This window comes from Impatiens glandulifera, chromosome 1 (assembly GCF_907164915.1).
Source record: "Impatiens glandulifera chromosome 1, dImpGla2.1, whole genome shotgun sequence".
Classification (NCBI taxonomy): Eukaryota; Viridiplantae; Streptophyta; class Magnoliopsida; order Ericales; family Balsaminaceae; genus Impatiens; species Impatiens glandulifera.
The window spans coordinates 5,370,956-5,390,500 of record NC_061862.1 but is presented as its reverse complement, the minus strand read 5'-3'; the positions used below and the strand labels follow the sequence as shown (position 1 = coordinate 5,390,500).

Here is a 19,545-nt window from a genome sequence, read left to right as displayed (position 1 = left end):
ATTTTACATTAAAAAAACTAATTTATATTTATAAATTAAATAATGTTTTTATTTATTTAAATAAATAAATTAATATAATTAGTTTATAAGTAGAATTTATTTTATAATGTTATTTACTTCTTATTATTTTTTAATTAATATATATTTAAATATATATAAATTTTAAGATTGATTATGTATAAAATATTTAATTATATATAAAAATAATAATATATAACTAATAATTTTTAAATTTTTATTCAAACTCTAAATATTGACTTAATTGGAGGAGGAGGAAGAGGAAGAGGAGGAGGAGGAAGAGGAGGAGGATGAGAAGGAGGAAGGTTACAGCCATTAATTATCCCGAACTTAAATCTAACAGAGATTTTAATTTTATTTCTGATTTAGATTATAACTCTACCTTATTCAGACTCAAATCAATGATAAGATAACCTATGCAATTGATAAGATAACCTATGCAATTGTATAGGCCCACTTTTTAAAGCCTACATTTCTCAAAATTTTCATAAATTTTGGTATTACTATTTATTTAATAAATTTATATTATAAATCAATTAATACTTTTTCTCAATTATATTATAATTTTCTTTATATATTATGAATTTTTTATTTAGTATTAATTATATATTTAAATTAAGTATATATTTTAATTTTTTTAAAATCATGATTAATATCATTTGTTAATTATGGAGTACAAATTAATATTTTATTGGGTGGAGTCTCTAATTAAGAACCAACTAATTAAAAGAAAAGGAGTGATAGATTGAGGGAATTTGGTAAGGGATTGACTTGGCATCACCTTCAGTTGGAAAATGTAAAAGTGGGAGGAAAGAGAAAAAAGAAAGAAATATTATTTGATTTTTTCAGCGAAATAAGATTATGCTAAGTCATTCCCTCACCAAATTCCATTACCAAATTCCAGCACCTAATCATTTCTCTTAAAAAAATACTCATACCAAATTCTCTCACCTAATCATTTTCTTAAAAAAATACTCAGAAGTATCAATTTATTATTTTTTTGGGTACCATTTATAATATCTAATATTATAATATATAAATAATGAAAGAACATTTATGAAAGGAGTAAAAAATATATATATATAAAGTCAAAATTATGGAGTAAAAATGTGAAAAAAAAAACAATATTAAATTATAAAATAAGAATATATATATATACATAATATTTATTTATTTATTTTCTTATGTATTTTGAGTTTAAAATTTGGATTAATTTTTCAAAACTTATTATTTTATTAAATTAATTTGTTTTATTTTATTTAAAATTTTAAATAAATAAATTTTATAATTTTATATTTTATCATAATAAGATTTTAAGAATTTATTAATTTATAAATATTTTTAATTTTATTATTTTATATTATTTTATATTATTTTACATTAAAAAAACTAATTTATATTTATAAATAAAAAAATGTTTTTATTTATTTAAATAAATAAATTAATATAATTACTTTATAAGGAGAATTTATTTTGTAATGTTATTTACTTCTTATTATTTTTTAATTAATATATATTGAAATATATAAATTTTAAGATTGATTATGTATAAAATATTTAATTATATATAAAAATAATAATATATAATTAATAATTTTTTAATTAAATTTATTAACAATTTTATTTTAACTTTAAATATTGACTTTAGAGGAGGAGGAGTACAGCCATTAATTATTCCAAACTTAACTCCAATTGAGATTTAAATTTTATTTCTTATTCAGATTATAACTCTACTTTATTCAGACCCAAATCAATGATAAGACAACTTATGCAAATAAGACAATCTATACAATTGTATAGGCCCACTTTTTAAAGCCTACATTTCTTAAATTTTTCATAAATTTTGGTATTATTATTTATGTAATAAATTTATATTATAAATTAATTAATACTTTTTCTCAATTATATTATAAATTTTTTATATATTATGAATTTTTTTATATTGTATTAATTATATATTTAATTTAAGTATATATTTTAATTTTATTAAAATCATGATTAATATCATTTGTTAATTTTGGAATACAAATTATTTTTTTATTAGATGGAGTCTCTAATTAAAGACCAACTAATTAAAAAAAATACTCAGAAGTATCAATTTATTATTTTTTTTAGGTACCATTTGTAATATTTAATGTTATAATATATAAATAATGAAAGAACATTTATGAAAGGAGTAAAAATATATATATATATATATATATATATATATATATATATATATATATATATAAAAAAAGTCAAAATTATGGAGTAAAAATGTGGAAAAAAACAATATTAAATTAGGAAATACGAATATATATATACATAATATATATTTATTTATTTATTTATTTTCTTATGTATTTTGAGTTTAAAATTTGGATTAATTTTTCAAAACTTATTATTTTTATATAATTAATTTGTTTAATTTTATTTAAAATTTTAAACAAGTAAACTCTTATAATTTTATATTTAATCATAATAAGATTTTAAGAATTTATTAATTTATAAATATTTTTAATTTTATTATTTTATATTATTTTACATTAAAAAAACAAATTTATATTTATAAATTAAAAAATGTTTTTATTTATTTAAAAAAATAAATTAATATAATTACTTTATAAGTAGAATTTATTTTATAATGTTATTTACTTCTTATTATTTTTTAATTAATATATATTGAAGTATATAAATTTTAAGATTGATTATGTATAAAATATTTAATTATATATAAAAATAATAATATATAACTTATAATTTTTTAATTAAATTCATTAACAATTTTATTTAAATTCTAAATATTGACTTTATAAGAGGAGGAGGAGAAATGTTACGGCCATTAATTATTCCGAACTTAAATCCAATAGAGATTTTAATTTTATTTCTCTCATACCCAAATCAATGAAAAGACAATCTATGCAATTGTATAGACCCACTTTTATTCAGGCCCAAATCAACGATAAGACAATCTATACAATTGTATATGCCCACTTTTTAAAGCCTACATTTCTTAAATTTCTCATAAATTTTGGTATTACTATTTATTTAATAAATTTATATTATAAATCAATTAATACTTTTTCTCAATTATATTATAATTTTTTTATATATTATGAATTTTTTATTTAGTATTAATTATATATTTAATTTAAGTATATATCTTAATTTTATTAAAATCATGATTAATATTATTTGTTAATCAATGGACTACAAATTATTTTTTTTATTGGTTGAAGTCTCTAATGACCAACCAATTAAAAAAAATACTTAGAAGTATCAATTTTTTATTATTTTGGGTACCGTTATAATATCTAATATTATAATATATAAACAATAAAGGAATATTATATATATAAAGTCAAAATTATGGAGTAAATATGTTGAAAAAAAACAATATTAAATTATAAAATAAGAATATATATATATATATACATAATATTTATTTATTTATTTTCTTATGTATTTTGAGTTTTAAATTTGGATTGATTTTTCAAAACTTACAATTTTATAAAATTAATTAGTTTGATTTTATTTAAAATTTTAAATAAGTAAACTTTTATAATTTTATATTTTATCGTAATAAAATTTTAAGAATTTATTAATTTATAAATATTTTTAATTTTATTATTTTATATTATTTTATATTAAAAAAAACTAATTTATATTTATAAATTATAAAATGTTATTATTTATTTAAATAAAAAAAATCAATATAATTACTTTATAAATATAATTTATTTTATAATATTATTTACTTCTTATTATTATTTTTATTATTTTTTAATTAATATATATTTAAATATATAAATTTTAAGATTGATTATGTATAAAATATTTAATTATATATAAAAATAATAATATATAATTAATAATTTTTAAATTAAACTCATTAACAATTTTATTCAAACTCTAAATATTAACTTTAGAGAAGGAATAGGAGGAGGAAAAGGTTACAGCCATTAATTATTTTTCATCCGATTATAACTCTAACTTATCCCAAATCAAATCAATGGTTAGACAACTTATACAATTGTATAGACCCACTTTTTAATCAAATCAATAGTTAAACAACTTATGCAATTGTATAGGCCCACTTTTTCAGGCTTATATTTTTCAAAATTTCCATAAATTTTGGTATTACTATTTATTTAATAAATTTATATTATAAATCAATTAATACTTTTCTTAATTATATTATAAGTTTTTTATATATTATGAATTTTTTATTTAGTATTAATTATATATTTAATTTAGGTATATATTTTAATTTTATTAAAATCATGATTAATATCATTTGTTAATCTATGGACTACAAATTATTTTTTTATTGGGTGGAGTCTCTAATTAAGGACCAACCAATTATAAAAAATACTTAGAAGTATCAATTTTTTTATTTTTTGGGTACACGTTATAATATCTAATGTTATAATATATAAATAATGAAGGAATATTTATCAAAAGAGTAACAAATATATAAATAAAGTCAAAATTATGGAGTAAAAATGTGGAAAAAAAACAATATTACATTAAATTATAAAATAAGAATATATATATATATATATATAATATTTATTTATTTATTTTCTTATGTAATTTTGAGTTTAAAATTTGGATCGGTTTTTTAAAACTTACAATTTTATTAAATTAATTAGTTTGATTTTATTTAAAATTTTAAATAAGTAAACTCTTATAATTTTAAATTTTAAGAATTTAGTAATTTATAAATATTTTTAATTTTATTATTTTATATTATTTTACATTAAAAAAACTAATTTATATTTATAAATTAAAAATGTTGTTATTTATTTAAATAAATAAATAAATATAATTACTTCATAAATATAATTTATTTTATAATGTTATTTACTTTTTATTATTTTTTAATTAATATATATTTAAATATATAAATTTTAAGATTGATTATGTATAAAATATTTAATTATATATAAAAATAATAATATATAACTACTAATTTTTAAATTAAACTTATTAATTTTACTCAAACTCTAAATATTGACTTTATTGAGGAAGAGAAATGTTACATCCATTAATTATCTCGAACTTAAATCTAAAGATTTTAATTTTATTTCACTCCAATTATGAACGTAACTTATTCGTGCTCAAGTCAATGGTAAAACAACCTATATACAATTGTATAAGCTCACTTTTTAAGGCCTACATTTCTCAAATTTTTTATAAATTTTGGTATTACTATTTATTTTATAAATTTATATTATAAATCAATTAATACTTTTTCTCAATTATATTATAAATTTTTTTGTTTAGTATTAATTATATATTTAATTTAGGTATATATTTTAATTTTATTAAAATATCATTTGTTAATCTATGAACTACAAATAATTTTTTTTATTGAGTGGGGGTCACTAATTAAGGACCAATCAATTAAAAAAATTACTCAGAAGTATCAATTTTTTATTTATTGGGTAAATAATGATGGAACATTTATGAAAGGAGTAACAAATATATATATATAAAGTCAAAATTATTGAGTAAAAATGTGGAAAAAAAAACAATATTACATTAAATTATAAAATAAGAATATATATATATATATATATTTATATTTATATTTATTTATTTTTCGATAAAGTTTTGATTTTAAAATATCTTGTTAACTCTTCAAATCTTATCATTTTAAGATAAGATTAATTAGTTTAATTTTATTTAAAATTTTAAATAGGTGAGCTCTTTAAATTTTAAATTTATCATAATAAGATTTGACAAATTTATTAGTTCATAAATAATTTCAATTTTATTATTTATACTATTTTATATTAAAAAACTAACTTATATTTATAAATTAAAAATTGTTGTTATTTATTCAAATAAATAAATTAATATAAATAATTTATAAATATAAATTTTTATAATGTTATTTACTTATTATTATTTTTTAGGTATAAAATATTTATTTATATATAAAAATAATAATAATATATAACTAATAATTTTCAAATTAATTAATAATTTTTAAATTAATGAACAATTTTACTTAAACTCTGCATATCCTATCATATTTACCACTTTGATTTTGAGAATCATTAATTATCCGAACTTAAACCCACTTGATGTTTTAATTTTATTTCCCATTCTTAATTATAACTCTATCTTATTAAGACGGCCCAACAACAAGTAGTAAGACAATTTATGCAATTATATATGTCCCACTTTTTAGAGCCCAAATTTTCAAATTTCTCATCAATTTAATATTATTAGTTATTAAATAAATTTATATTATAACACAATTAATATTTTTTCTCAATTATATTAATATTTTTTTTATATATTAAGAATTTTTTATATAGTATATAATATAATTACATATTTAATTTATGTATATATTTTAATTTTATTAAAATTATGATTAATATCATTTATTAACTCTAGACTACAATTTTTTTTATTAGGTGGGTCCTTATTTTTAAGAACCAACTTGTTAAAAAAATACTCACAAGTATCCAAATTTTGAGTACACATTCTAATAATCTCTAATGTATAATATATAAATAATGAAGGAACATTTATGAAAGAGTAACAAACATAACTTGTTGAAAGCTTTCACAATTGGAATGCACAAAACATAATATTGTGGTTCATAACACAATTGAAATTTCACTTTTTATTTTATTTGTAATACATTTGTGTGTGACCAATAGAGGAATGATAGGAGAAGTAAAGGGGCAGCCGTAACCTATGAATCCTACTTGACCTACCACATTTGCAGTAAAGAGAAAAAAAAAAACTTTCCGAATGTCCAACTTATAATTTCGATCAAACGCGCCTTAAATGAAAACAACAATGCAAAGGTATCCTAAGCTCGAAATTCGAAAGCAGACCAAAAACTCTGCTAATTGTGTTTTGAATGCATGTGATTTTATTTTATTGAATTAATTTTTTGTCAAAAGAAAACATATATATGCTCCTTAGTGTGTCAGACTACTGTTCTGGACTTCTTCCATTACACTGATGCTGCTAGCTGCCTTTCAGTTTCTGAGCCTGCCATTATATTATAATAATAATAATAATAAATATTATTATTATAATAATAATAATATAATATTATGCTCTCGTCTTTTCATTCAGAAAGTCTGCCAGCCATCGGGTGGGTGGGCTTGACCTGGTTAGCTGTTCTCAACCTCTGCATGCACTTACTGCGTGCTCAAACATCAAATTAGCCCCTCAACTTTTCAACTTGTAAATCACAAGAAACTAGGGTTTAAAAACAATGTAGTAAAAAAGTGATTTCTGACTTCATTTCAGTACAACCCTTAACCCTAACTCTGATTTATGAATAGATTTTTGTGAAATCTATATTATATCAATCATGCCATAATAACTTGTTATAATAATTTAATAACACGGTTGATGGATGAAAGTTGGTTTGCTTTAATTTGGATGGTGACAAGATGAACATTAATTGTATATTGGTAAAGGTGCTTATAATTAATTATGAGAGAAAAGAAGGTTGAAGATTGAGCTAGAAGTAGAGGAAATTATTAATTTATTAATAGGGAGAGGAGGTGGCGGCCATGCATGAAGTTGAACATTAATAATTATTATAATAGTATGGGGAATGGGGATGGTGTTATTATAATTGAATATTTGCTTGCTAGCTAAGCAGGCAGAGATTGAAAGAGAAAGGGTATCTAATAAAGCTAGATAGTGGTGATGGTGGTGGTGACTGGTCTCTGATCAAGCACAATGCATGCAGCCAACTAAACCAGACACCAGCCTGCCTCTGAGACAGCCAGGCCAGCCAGGCAAGCCAGCCAACCAACCAACCAGAGCCATGCAGGGGTGCATGCATGCACCATGATTCCATGTATTAACCTATCCGACCGACCAAGACCACGGGCCATCTCCATCAATACAGCCATTCATCATAATTATCTCTTTCTCTCGCTCTCACACCCATCAATTGCATTAACTTTATTAATTATTAAATATCTACGTCTTATTCTTATGATACATATTAACAATCAATTACCTAAATAATTAATAACTTATATAGAGGGTGTAGTCTATTCATGATCATGAGGTGCATGCATTTTGTTCAAGTTGACTCTTATATATATCCATCAATTTAGTTCTTGTTGAATTAATTAATTGGAATATAACATTGAACAACCAAGTTTTGCCAAAATTTTATCAAATGTCTCAATTTTGATTTCCAATAACAATTTGAACAAAGGCCAAAAGTCATGTCTAGCTATCTTGGGTAGTGTTCCATAGAAAATAAACATTAATTTAAAAATACTAGGTTTTGCCTAAAACATTAATCAATGCTTTTTTTTTTTCTTTTGCCTAAGAAAAACAAATAAGAATAGTCTGTTCATTTTATACTGAGCAGCGTGACTAGCATAATCCACCGTTTTCGTGGTACGTATAGTGAACCTTTTTAAAGAGCTCAAATTGATATAGGTCTTTACTCAACTAGCACGGTACATACTCCTAGGGATTGCAAATTGCATAGAGTGACGTATATGGACTTAGTTGCTCATTGATGTCACTTTTGTACATTTGATTCATTCCCTTAATTGTCAAATGAGACTGATTTATATATCAATTGTATGATACAAATATATAAAAATATGAAGCTTCACATTGTCACCAAATACATCTAAAACTTAACTAGATTAACTATTTGAGTGCAACAATAAAAACAACATAAAATCTAACATTAAAGAGTTCGAAAATCTAACATTAAAGAGTTCGGAGATCCTTAAAAAAATCAACGAGTTCAACGACTGTCTCCACCGGTTTTTCAGAAGAGATCTCTCATATATCGTCATAATCATAGCGTTGTGGACCGCGATCACTAAACGTTATATGATTTTTCGAACCAAATAGTCCACCAGAAAATAATCGGGGTAGGGACTCATCGATTTAATCCGATCGAGCCCACAATTTCTATCAAAACATCCCAACAAACGACGATTAACTCATGCATCACTCACTCAATGTTAATCATGTTCTAAAGTAGACTCCAATTGCAACCACTGATCATTTGCAATGCAAAAACAAGTGAGGTGATGACTTCACTTTTCGAAACACATTCTTCAACGACTAACTATAATGTACCATTTTTCATCCGTCAAAATCCCACCATACATTACATTCTATCCAAAAAAATGAGATTATTGAAGAGAATTTATAATCTCACAACTTCTTTCATAGAGAAAGTCATATGGTCAATCTCCACAAATAATGTGTAATAATCAACCTTAAAAGATCAATATCTTGCTAACATAAGATATTATACGAAGAAGGAATCATCACATTACGTCCCACTAAAAGCAACATCCTTTCATGTAAGGTCACATCTTTATCATTAAGTCTTCTCATACATCTGATTCTACTCGCGAAACTATTCGAACATTGATCGAACATGTTCTTGATCAAAACATTTCTCTATATCGCAGATGAAGCGAGAATTATGAATGACAATGTATTCTAACACTGCATCAAATATCGTTCCAGAAACTGATCGATTAACCGTCGTCGCCAAAAAAAAAAACTTACAAATAAACATATATACAAATACTTCTCTTAAAAACAATTGATGATTTTTTTTTTAGAGAACCACATATATGACATATGCATATGAAAAAGGACAATTATGTGATGATACAAAATATATAAATTTACTATGAGTTATTTAAAATTAAAAATCAATTGTGAATAGAATAATCCATCAATAAACAGTCATAATATAGAAGAGAACTATATAATATATATTATAAAAAGAGTTAAATGTAGCAAAATATAACATAACAGTTATTCTGATTTGGATGATAAATGAGCATGGAATGGGCTAATAATGGAGCCATTATTATTTTTTATTATTTGTTATGTCACATCTCAATTTATTTGTATAATTATTCTTTCAGTTAGGTTTAGGCCATGGCCCCGACTCAGGCATGGCCCCAGCCTGAAATTAAATAGTACTCATCCTTGGACATACTACCACTATATATTTTTTTCAAACATAGTTTGTAGGGTACCCTAACATTATGGGATAGGATTGGAGTCAACTTATGACACTATTTCATAATCAATTATTTATTTCCATTAGGAACATCATCAATTATAATACTAAGTTTTTATAATGTTTTTAAGTATTAAATTATTATCCAATTAATCTACATTCTAATGATAGAATTATTTTTAAAAATAAAAAACTCAAATCAATCGTCACATGGCCTTGTTTGATAAGGGGTTATTTCGATTTATAACAACTTCTCATATAATCAATAAATAACGTTGATCAATCAAGCAAGTAAATTAATTTTTTACCTAAAAAATTGTATTTTAAATTTTAATCTTTAAACATTATTTCATAAATCTATGTTTATTATTTCATACAATCTGATTATTTCAAAAAAATAAAATTCAATTGTCAAATTCGGCATCTTAGTGAGTCAATGGAGACTAACCTCTTATTTCAAATCTCATAATTTGACCTACTTTTGGTTAAAATTATAAAAAAAACGAGTTTTTGTCTTAACAATTTTTAATTTATTATCATGACATTTATAAATAAATAAATTTATTAATATAAATATCGAGTGTAATGAGGAGTTTTGACTATCGAATTTTAGAAAACCCGTAGTCAAAATCTTAAATTCACTGAAATTCGATCGTTAAACTAGTGACATTGATATTTTATATATTTATAAATGTCACGTACATAATAAACTAACGACAATTGAAACTGTTAAACCAAAATCTCGTTGTATATAACTTTAATAATAAAATGTTCGAAATCACAAACCTAAATTTGATAATTCGGTCAAATATCAAATACTAAGTATATTTTGATTAATTAAGCCAAATATTATTATTATTTTCACTAAATAAGGTATATTTTCAAAGGAAAAAAATTATTTCGAAAACTAAAAAAAAAAAACTTTTTTCATAAAAAAATATAAAATCAAACAAGCCAATACAGATTCTAAAATGTGAATAGATTTTACGGTTTTGGTGTTATTTAAAGCAGGCCCAGTAAATTAAGTTTGATGGGGCCTGGGCCCGTTTGAAGGTGAAAGCCCATTACCCGTGCGAGTTCAGTTCAGTTCAGTTCAGTTCCCATTATCCAATTCACGGATCTGATTGCTCATCCTCTCTAATCATTTCATTTGGTTTTTAATTGTCTTACTTTACTTGTTTGATGTAGTTTTATTTATTTATTTATTTTATTATCAATTTTGGAAGAAAATCTTATTTTACACATAAAAATGAATTACTTGAGGTTAAATAACTAAAATATAATTTTATATTAATATTTAAATTTCATATAAATAAATGAGTAATTTTATATTTTAATTGATGATAAAAATAATATATATATATATTTAAATTAAATTTAAACAACCCTTCATCAAACAAGCCCTTAAAAGAACTGATTTATGGCTCTACTTAGTTCAATCGATTTGCCAATAGAACTGACCTGACCTGGCCCTTTTTTAAGTTAGTGGTCCAAATGATATATCACTGTCAATTTATTGTTGAAAATGTCACATATAGAATCTCAATTAATTAAATCATAATAATTCTAGTTTATTACAAACTGTTTCACTAAACTAGATAGGAATCAAACTTTTTGGGATATATTACTCAAATATAGGCAAATTTAGACAATTTATTCCTTTCCATCTCTCTTACTTTTCCTACTTAAATTTAAATCCTCCACTTAAATTAATCATAATCTAAACTTTTAGATGATTTGATAAAAAAAATTTTTTTTATTTTTTTTTAAATGATTACAAATTAAATAATAATAGTGTCAACCTAACATAAAAAATATAATGATCAAAATTAAAAATTATATATATATATATATATATATATATAATTGAAATATAACACTTATTGAAACAAATTAACATGTTTTTCAGATCTAACATCAAACATTGTCATGGTAATAACATTATGAATGAATCTCACGATCTACTTTAATTATTAAATAGTTCAAACCAAATACATTTTATAAATATCATTTTATAGCCACCTCAATCCATTCCTCTCAATTACCATCAATAATCTAATGTTCGGTCAAATTTCATAAAAAAACAAGTCCAAATACTTTGCACATCATGACAATATAAAAAATGAAAAGTCGACTTCAACTCTTTATAACACACGTTCAACTTTTGTAACCCCTAAATTTATTGTCCCGAAAAAGCTTGAGATTCGAGAAATTTTAATATCGTTTTGTGTTAATAATCTTTTTAATAAAATACTATTTTAAAAGATTTATATAAATATATTTTGACATTTTAAAATTAATTACGACAATAATTAATTTTGTGATCAAATTTGAACCATTTTTTAGATTTAAAATAATCCAGTTATAATTTGATTAAATAAATCTAGATCTAATTTGATTAAAATAATTAAATTTAAAGATTATTTATTTGATAAAAGAGTTATCAATAAATTTTTACTTCAAAATAAATAAAAATGTTTATATACGTATATAAATGTATATTTGACAAGAGATTCTTTTAAGTTCGGTGTTCAGTGATACTCGAAAAATGACTTTCGCACTAAGTTCGGTGTTAAAAAATGGTCTCTATTTTATAAAATATTGACTTTTAAAAAATTGGTTTTATTACGTTTTATTTAACTAATTATTTTTCAAGTCCTTAACATGCACAATTTTTTCTTGCATTTAAAATTCTAGAATAATATTTAAATATTGATACTTTCGATTAATGTAGGTGATTGTTGATAAAAGTACCTGAAAAATATCAATTTAAGACATTAGAATTTAAAATAAATTCTAAACGGGCTTTAATCAAAATATTTTGAAGTTGTTTTTTATTTTATTCAAATTTTTAAAAAATGGTTTAGGGTTTTTAAAAATATTATTTTTCGAAATAAAAAAATTCCAAAAAATTAGACCCTAGGACCGGTCCTCTCGGGCTAAAACCCTTCGGTCATAGGTTGAAACCTCTAGGTTGAGGTGCGGGAGGCTCTCAGTCCTAGGCTAGAAATCCTCAGTTAAGTGCGAGGAGCTCTCGGTCGAGGTGCATGAGGTTCTCGGTCCTAGGCTAGAAATCCTCGATCGGGCGTAGGCAGCTCTTGTTCGAGGTGCGAGTGGCTCAGTCCTAGGCTAGAAATACTCGGTCAAAAACCATGCCTGGTTTGTTTTCTCGGTCGAAAATAAAGCCCAGGCTAAACATTTCTTGGTCTGGTGCGGATTCCTAGGTCAGGTGCAAGAGATGATTCGATTTTCTCGATCGGAAATTGAACCTAGGTCGAGCCCTCGATCGGGCGTTAGAGCATCAAACTACAGGTTTGATGATTTTGACTAGGGCCCTAATCCTTCAATCCAAAGGCATGATGAGATTGTTCTAGTCCCAAGAATCATTTATAATATCATCCTGATGCATCATTCGATCAGGATGATGTTCCCTTTAAATTAAACAGTTTTGAAGAAAAAAAGTGTTTTTGATTTTTAAGGTTTAATGAAGTGTAAGGAGCTTGCTAATAACTTCTTTATACTTCATATGATTGAATGAAACCAAAACACTACACTCACTGTTCATTTTGACCAATTCAAGAACTGAAATTTATATTTTTCTAAACAAAATACTTTTTTTTTTATCAAATATGATCGGGATTGTTTGGAATTGGTTTGGATGTGCTCTTAACATCCTTAACAATGTATTGGAAATATTTTTGGGTTGTTGTTCAAGAACAGAAACCCAATTTTAAAAATTTTCCAAATCAAATTTGAGTACTTTTAATTTGGATCGATTGATTCCGATTAGTTTCGACAAAAACTTGTAAATGATCTAAAAATCGTTTTCCAATTAAGAAATTGAACAGCCAAACAATATATAAAACTGGTGGAACTAAAATATAAGAAATTCAATTTGAACTTATAAATTAAATTTCAGAATGAATGGAAGGTTACTGTGAGTTGGAGAATACTCCTAAACTCTTTTAGAAGCTTTGTGAATGCCTAGATCCGAGCTTTACAACCTTATACAAAGATTCAAAACTTTTAAGAAAAGCCTGAAAATTTTAAAGGCGAATTTCGTATGGGATTGATTGAGGGCTTGAGATTGTGATCCTTGTCTTCAGTTTGCATAGTGGGAGTTATTTATAGCCTCATAAGGTCGGTTGATTGACCAAATTGATCGAATTTTAGTCAAAATGTCATTAATGACTTTTGTCTATTTTTCATTCAGTTGATCGATATAGGCGATGATGAAACTTATGATCATAGGTAAAATGATCACCATGTTATGGTGATTATTTCAGCTTTCGAATTAGTCGTTTTGGTTGAGTATCGATCGAGTTCTACTTTTGAAAAATCAAAAGTTTCGGCCGATGATGATGGTTGTTCGTCGCGAGGAAGAAGACAAACTAAAGGGGAAACGACGTCGTTTTGGGCTGATATGCGAATGCCTAGGCATTTTGTCCGCGTTCTATCAGTGTTCTATTGTGCTTGGGCGTTCCGTTGCGTCTGAGCTAATGGCGACGATGTGCACGTTAGTTGTTTCGCTACTTCGCGAACGTGGGTCTCTTCTGTTGCAGCAGACATCGCAATTAGCTGTTGTGCGTTGGATGAGATTCCAACGCTCATCCGATGGTTGTGAGGTTTGTTGTACTAAATTCTCTTGATTTTGGCTGCAACAAATTAAGCTCCATTTTCATCCTTAGGATTTGTTTGAAATTGAGTTTTCCTTTTCGCTTTATTTTAAACCTATAAAATATACCAAATATTTTAAATAGACATAATATGTATTTTGTCTATTTTTTATATTTTTTATTTTTTTTGGTATATTTTGGGGGTTTTCTAAATAATTTATTTGAATAAAATGGATAAAACATTTGTCCTAAATTATTTATTTTAATTTCTTTTAACCATAAAATTAATTTGAGATAAAATGAATGCTACATTTATTTCAAATTATTTTATTTATTTTCCTTGGCCATTATTTTAATTAATTGGGGTTTAATTACTACAATAATTATTCTAATTAATTATTTAATCATTTTTTGGTCTTAATTTTAATTATTTTGAATTTATTTATTCAAAATAATTATTTTAAAATTTATAAATTGGGTAGGTATATTTTAGAGCTTATAGAGTGCCCTCTCGAATCGAGATTGATTATAACAAACTGGTTTTTGGAAACGTGAATTCGAGTATGACATCTAACACTATATTTTCCTGTTCAATTTATATTTTTGTATGAGGGTAAACGAGAAATAAAACCTAGAGGGGGTAGATGCCGGAGTTGTCTTCGTGTTATTAAGTATAGCTGAAGTTTTCCTGAACATCTCTTCATGGCTTTTATCTTTCTTAAGTAATTATCCCAAAAATAATTAATTTTTGACCAATAGTGGTCCTATTCTTTGGATCTTTTTCACATATCTTAACAAAGTATCTGCAAAGTTTATAAGATGATGGTACAAAGGAGACCATAGACATTTATTGAGAAATCAACTTTATCTTAATTAGACATGAATATCAACAAACTACTTGTGTCAGATGCATTTTTATAACTATCGGCCAATAGGTTAATGTTTATTGGGTTGACTAAGTTAATGTCAACCGACAAGATGAAAGTTTGATAAACTTATGCACGTTAATTAATAACAAATAACTTTTTTTTAAGTGATCACGTGCCAATGATCGTAGTATTATTAACATATAGGTTTACGTGAGAGTTGACAAATTTTGCTTGAGTTACTAACAAGTAACATGTAGTGCGATCATATATAAATGATCGTAGTACTATTAACATATAAGTTTGTCGTCGAAGTTAATAAACACGGAAATTACTAACAAGTAACATGTAGTGCTATCATATATAAATGATCGTGGTACTATTAATATATAAGTTTATCGTTGAAGTTAATAAATATGTTAAAGTGATATATAAACCGACTAACATTGAAGTTATGTAGATCACGTCATTCCATTAAATTTAGAAAACACGAATTCGAAAAAAGAAAAAAAAAAAGAATTATAATTGATATATATATTTTTTTTAATTAAGGACCACTTCCACCATCCTTGTGGATCCAATTCATCAGCATTCTCTATCAATCAAGAATTGGATGAAAACAATCAAGAATTAGGTAAAAGCAACGAAGAACTAGCATAAAATTGGATAAAAAAAACAATCAAGAATTAGATAAAATCAAAGAAGAACTAGCATAGAATTGGATAAAACACAATCAAGAACCAGCATCCCCTAATGTTTGATGAAAGCAAATAGCAAATTGTTCGTTACGAAATTAAGACCCAACCAAATAACCAAAGGAAACAAACTAGTACAAGGAAAAACAACAAGAAAAACAGAATTTGAAACATGACCATAGGAAGTAGAGATGGTGGGGCTGCTGGTCTGGTACTACAATTCATTCAACAAATGATTTCTCATTTGTGAACCTTCTTCCTCCACAGATCTCCAAACATTCTCATACCAGTGCTCCTCCTCTTTCCATTCTCCGGTGACTCTTCCTCATCATCCGCATAACCACCACCAACCGGATTCTCGAATATGTTCCCATACTGCTTGTCGATGGATCCCCCCGAGCTTTCAGATATCCTCGAGTCCTTCCCTTCAGTTCCAGCACCCTCAGACAGCACAATCGCGGCTGCATCGGCCACTTTCCTCCATTGCTCAGTTTGGATCCTCAGTTTCTTCATTTCAACTCCCATCTCTTGTTTTTCAGCTTCCATGGCTCTCATCTGCCCTATTAACTCCTCTGTTTTTCCCTTGGTTCCTTCCAGTTCACGTATCACATCATCCAGCTTCAAACGTAACTCCTCTTCCTTAGGTTTCATTTCCAACTTGGTTTTCAATGTCCGGTTCACCTCATAAGAACGCTCCAGCTCTTTCTCCTTTTCTTCTAACGCAGCTTTAAGTGAATTAACATCGTTGTGCTTTAATTCCCTCCTTTCCTCAAGCGGAACTTCAAACACATCTGTCTCGGGATCGTTACCATTGCTTGTTTGCTTTGAAGAAGAATTCCTCACAACTTTCTTATTTTTGTCTAGTTGTTGTTCATCTCGGGTGGTGGGCCTTTTGACCTTGATTGAACTCACTTGGCCTTTCAGAAGCTTGAGCTCTTGTTGAGCTTGCCCCAGCTGGGATTCAAGATCCGATATCCTACTACCGAGTTTCTTTTGACTCGGTACATCGGACTGAACGATTGGAATGACAGCACGCTCTCCTTGTAGCCTCGGGCTCCTCTGTGTAACAGGCCTGCGATGAAGTGGTTCAGATTCGCTGCTGCGAGATACCTTAACTGACATTGGAACCTTAGCTACTTTCTGAGAAGCTTCTGGTACATTTTCCGGAATCCTGTATTAATAAAAAAAAATCATAATTTTCGACATGAACAGAAAATAATAATAAGTTGACAAAGAGTCTAGTCAAACCTAGATTTTGACATTTGATTCATAAAGGGAGAAATGTTATCTTGCTAGATCCAAAATGCTTGTAATCTTCAAGCCTGCAGTTGTCATATGAAGCATATTGCATTTATATTTGTAATTTTAATAAAAAATGATACATAAAATGTCTATTTGTACACTTCCTTAAGCTAACTAACTAAAAAAGATGATTTTTTTTGGCAAGATAAAAGCCTTAAACAATGTAATGATAATATTTATGTTAAGAACTAACAAATCAACAATAAATGTAACTTAAAACTCACATGCATGAATGAATATAATAAGATCTAGAACAAAAAATTGTTCTGTCATGTCTTTAAGGTACATTATTTGTAAACAATCAGAATAAGTGTCACATTTGAGCTAGAGATGTCAATGTACATGAACAATGAATAAAAATGAACTCAAAATGCTAGTCAACTCAATATCATAGTGTTTGAAAAACACAGATCTCAAGCTAGACCCAATGGTGACAAACCCTAATGAGCAATGAAAGAAGAAACAAGACAAACCGGGAGAGGTATATTGAAATCGAAACAAGAAGAACCCTTTTGAGAACAAAAGTTACTAGTTCCGGGCCATGCAAATGAAGATGAAATGGTTACCAAATGAAGAAAAGAGAAATGGGTTTCAAAAGAAATTGAACGGAGAAGAAGGATAAATCTCTCACCAGAAGTAAAACTCAGGAATGGCTTCTACATTGTTTGGGTGAAATCGGTTCCATTTAGAGGCAAAGCCCTGGAGAGTCTGTACAAAAACTTTTGGCTTGGCTTGGCCTCGCAAGAGAAAGAGGCCCACAGTGTCATTCAGAGCAGTCAATTTGATTGAGGAAGAAAAAGTTGCGTTGGGTGCTCACAGCTTTATGCACAAACACGAGAACAGAGGCACTCTGCCCTTCCTCTCTCCTCTGTTTCAATTAAAGCAGTGCCAATAGATTTTTTTCTCTTTTTTGAAAATAGTTATTTTCACTAATCACTGCATGCATCATTAATATGTGATTAGGGTTTAAACAATAATGTATATGTAATTGGATTCATAAAAATATACATAATTTATACAAACTAGAAAACAACAATATGATATATAAACATACTACACGAGTAATGCTTTGGAAATTAAAGTCAACTAATATAAATAAATGAAATAATAATAATGTATAAGAAACAAACAAAAATTGACATTAATTTAAAAAACCAATAATAATCTTCCAAATATATAAAAAATTACAAAAAGAAAATGACAGGGACTACTCTTTTTGAAATTTCAAATCACTATACCACCGGTTTTGTATTAATTGAAACTTCAATATGAAAATTCTCCCTCCATATTTAAAATTATTTGTAAAATGTTATTTATTAATTAATTTAGAATGCCAACAGTGTTAAAATGTGTAATTAATATATATTTGGTAATTTGCTGCTAAGAAACCTTTTAAAGTTTGGTGTTAATCATTTTTATTCATTTTTAAGTGAGTGTTTTAATTAATTTAAAACAAAATTAATTTATGGAGTTAACATATTTGATCAACTAATTATAGTTTTAAAATGAAATATTATAAATAAATGTTACGAGTATAACTTAATTTTTTTTTAAAATCGACTTTTATGAATATAAATAATAATGTTTAGTAGTTTAGTATTAAAAAAAGTTAATGATACATAATAAAATCAATGTTTTAGTTTCAATCTGTGAAAGATAAAATTTAAACTATAAATGTATATGAAGGAGTAATTGGATGGTTGTTTAGTTGAAGGGGTAATTGGATGATTGTTTAGTTGAAGTGATTCTAAGAGTTCGGTAGGATGAAATGGTTGATTGTAAAATATTTGAAATGAGTTCACGAGATAGGTATTGAAATATCTATTGTAACAATAGAAGGATAATAGTAGTTAAATATGTAAAAAAGATGGTTGGTTGACCGAATTGATGTTAAGAAGTTAGTAATGATGATATGGTTAATAATAAAAGTTCGATTGGGGTAAAAAAATGATATGTGGATGAGATACTCGAAATGGATGAGAGAGTTTGATTGGGAAACAAAAATCAGAAATCAGATATATGATGGTTAAATATATGAATGAGACATGATT

The 19,545-nt window shown here is 25.5% G+C and overlaps 1 protein-coding gene across 1 annotated transcript; it reads right to left on the bottom strand.

The window, feature by feature from the left end:
* Positions 1–16,188: 16,188 nt before the first annotated feature.
* LOC124922034 (interactor of constitutive active ROPs 4-like) lies at positions 16,189–17,353 on the bottom strand. Its single transcript, XM_047462757.1, has one exon. The coding sequence runs from the start codon at positions 17,312–17,314 to the stop codon at positions 16,433–16,435; it is 882 nt and encodes a 293-aa protein (XP_047318713.1). The 5' UTR covers positions 17,315–17,353; the 3' UTR covers positions 16,189–16,432.
* Between the last annotated feature and the right edge of the window lie 2,192 nt (positions 17,354–19,545).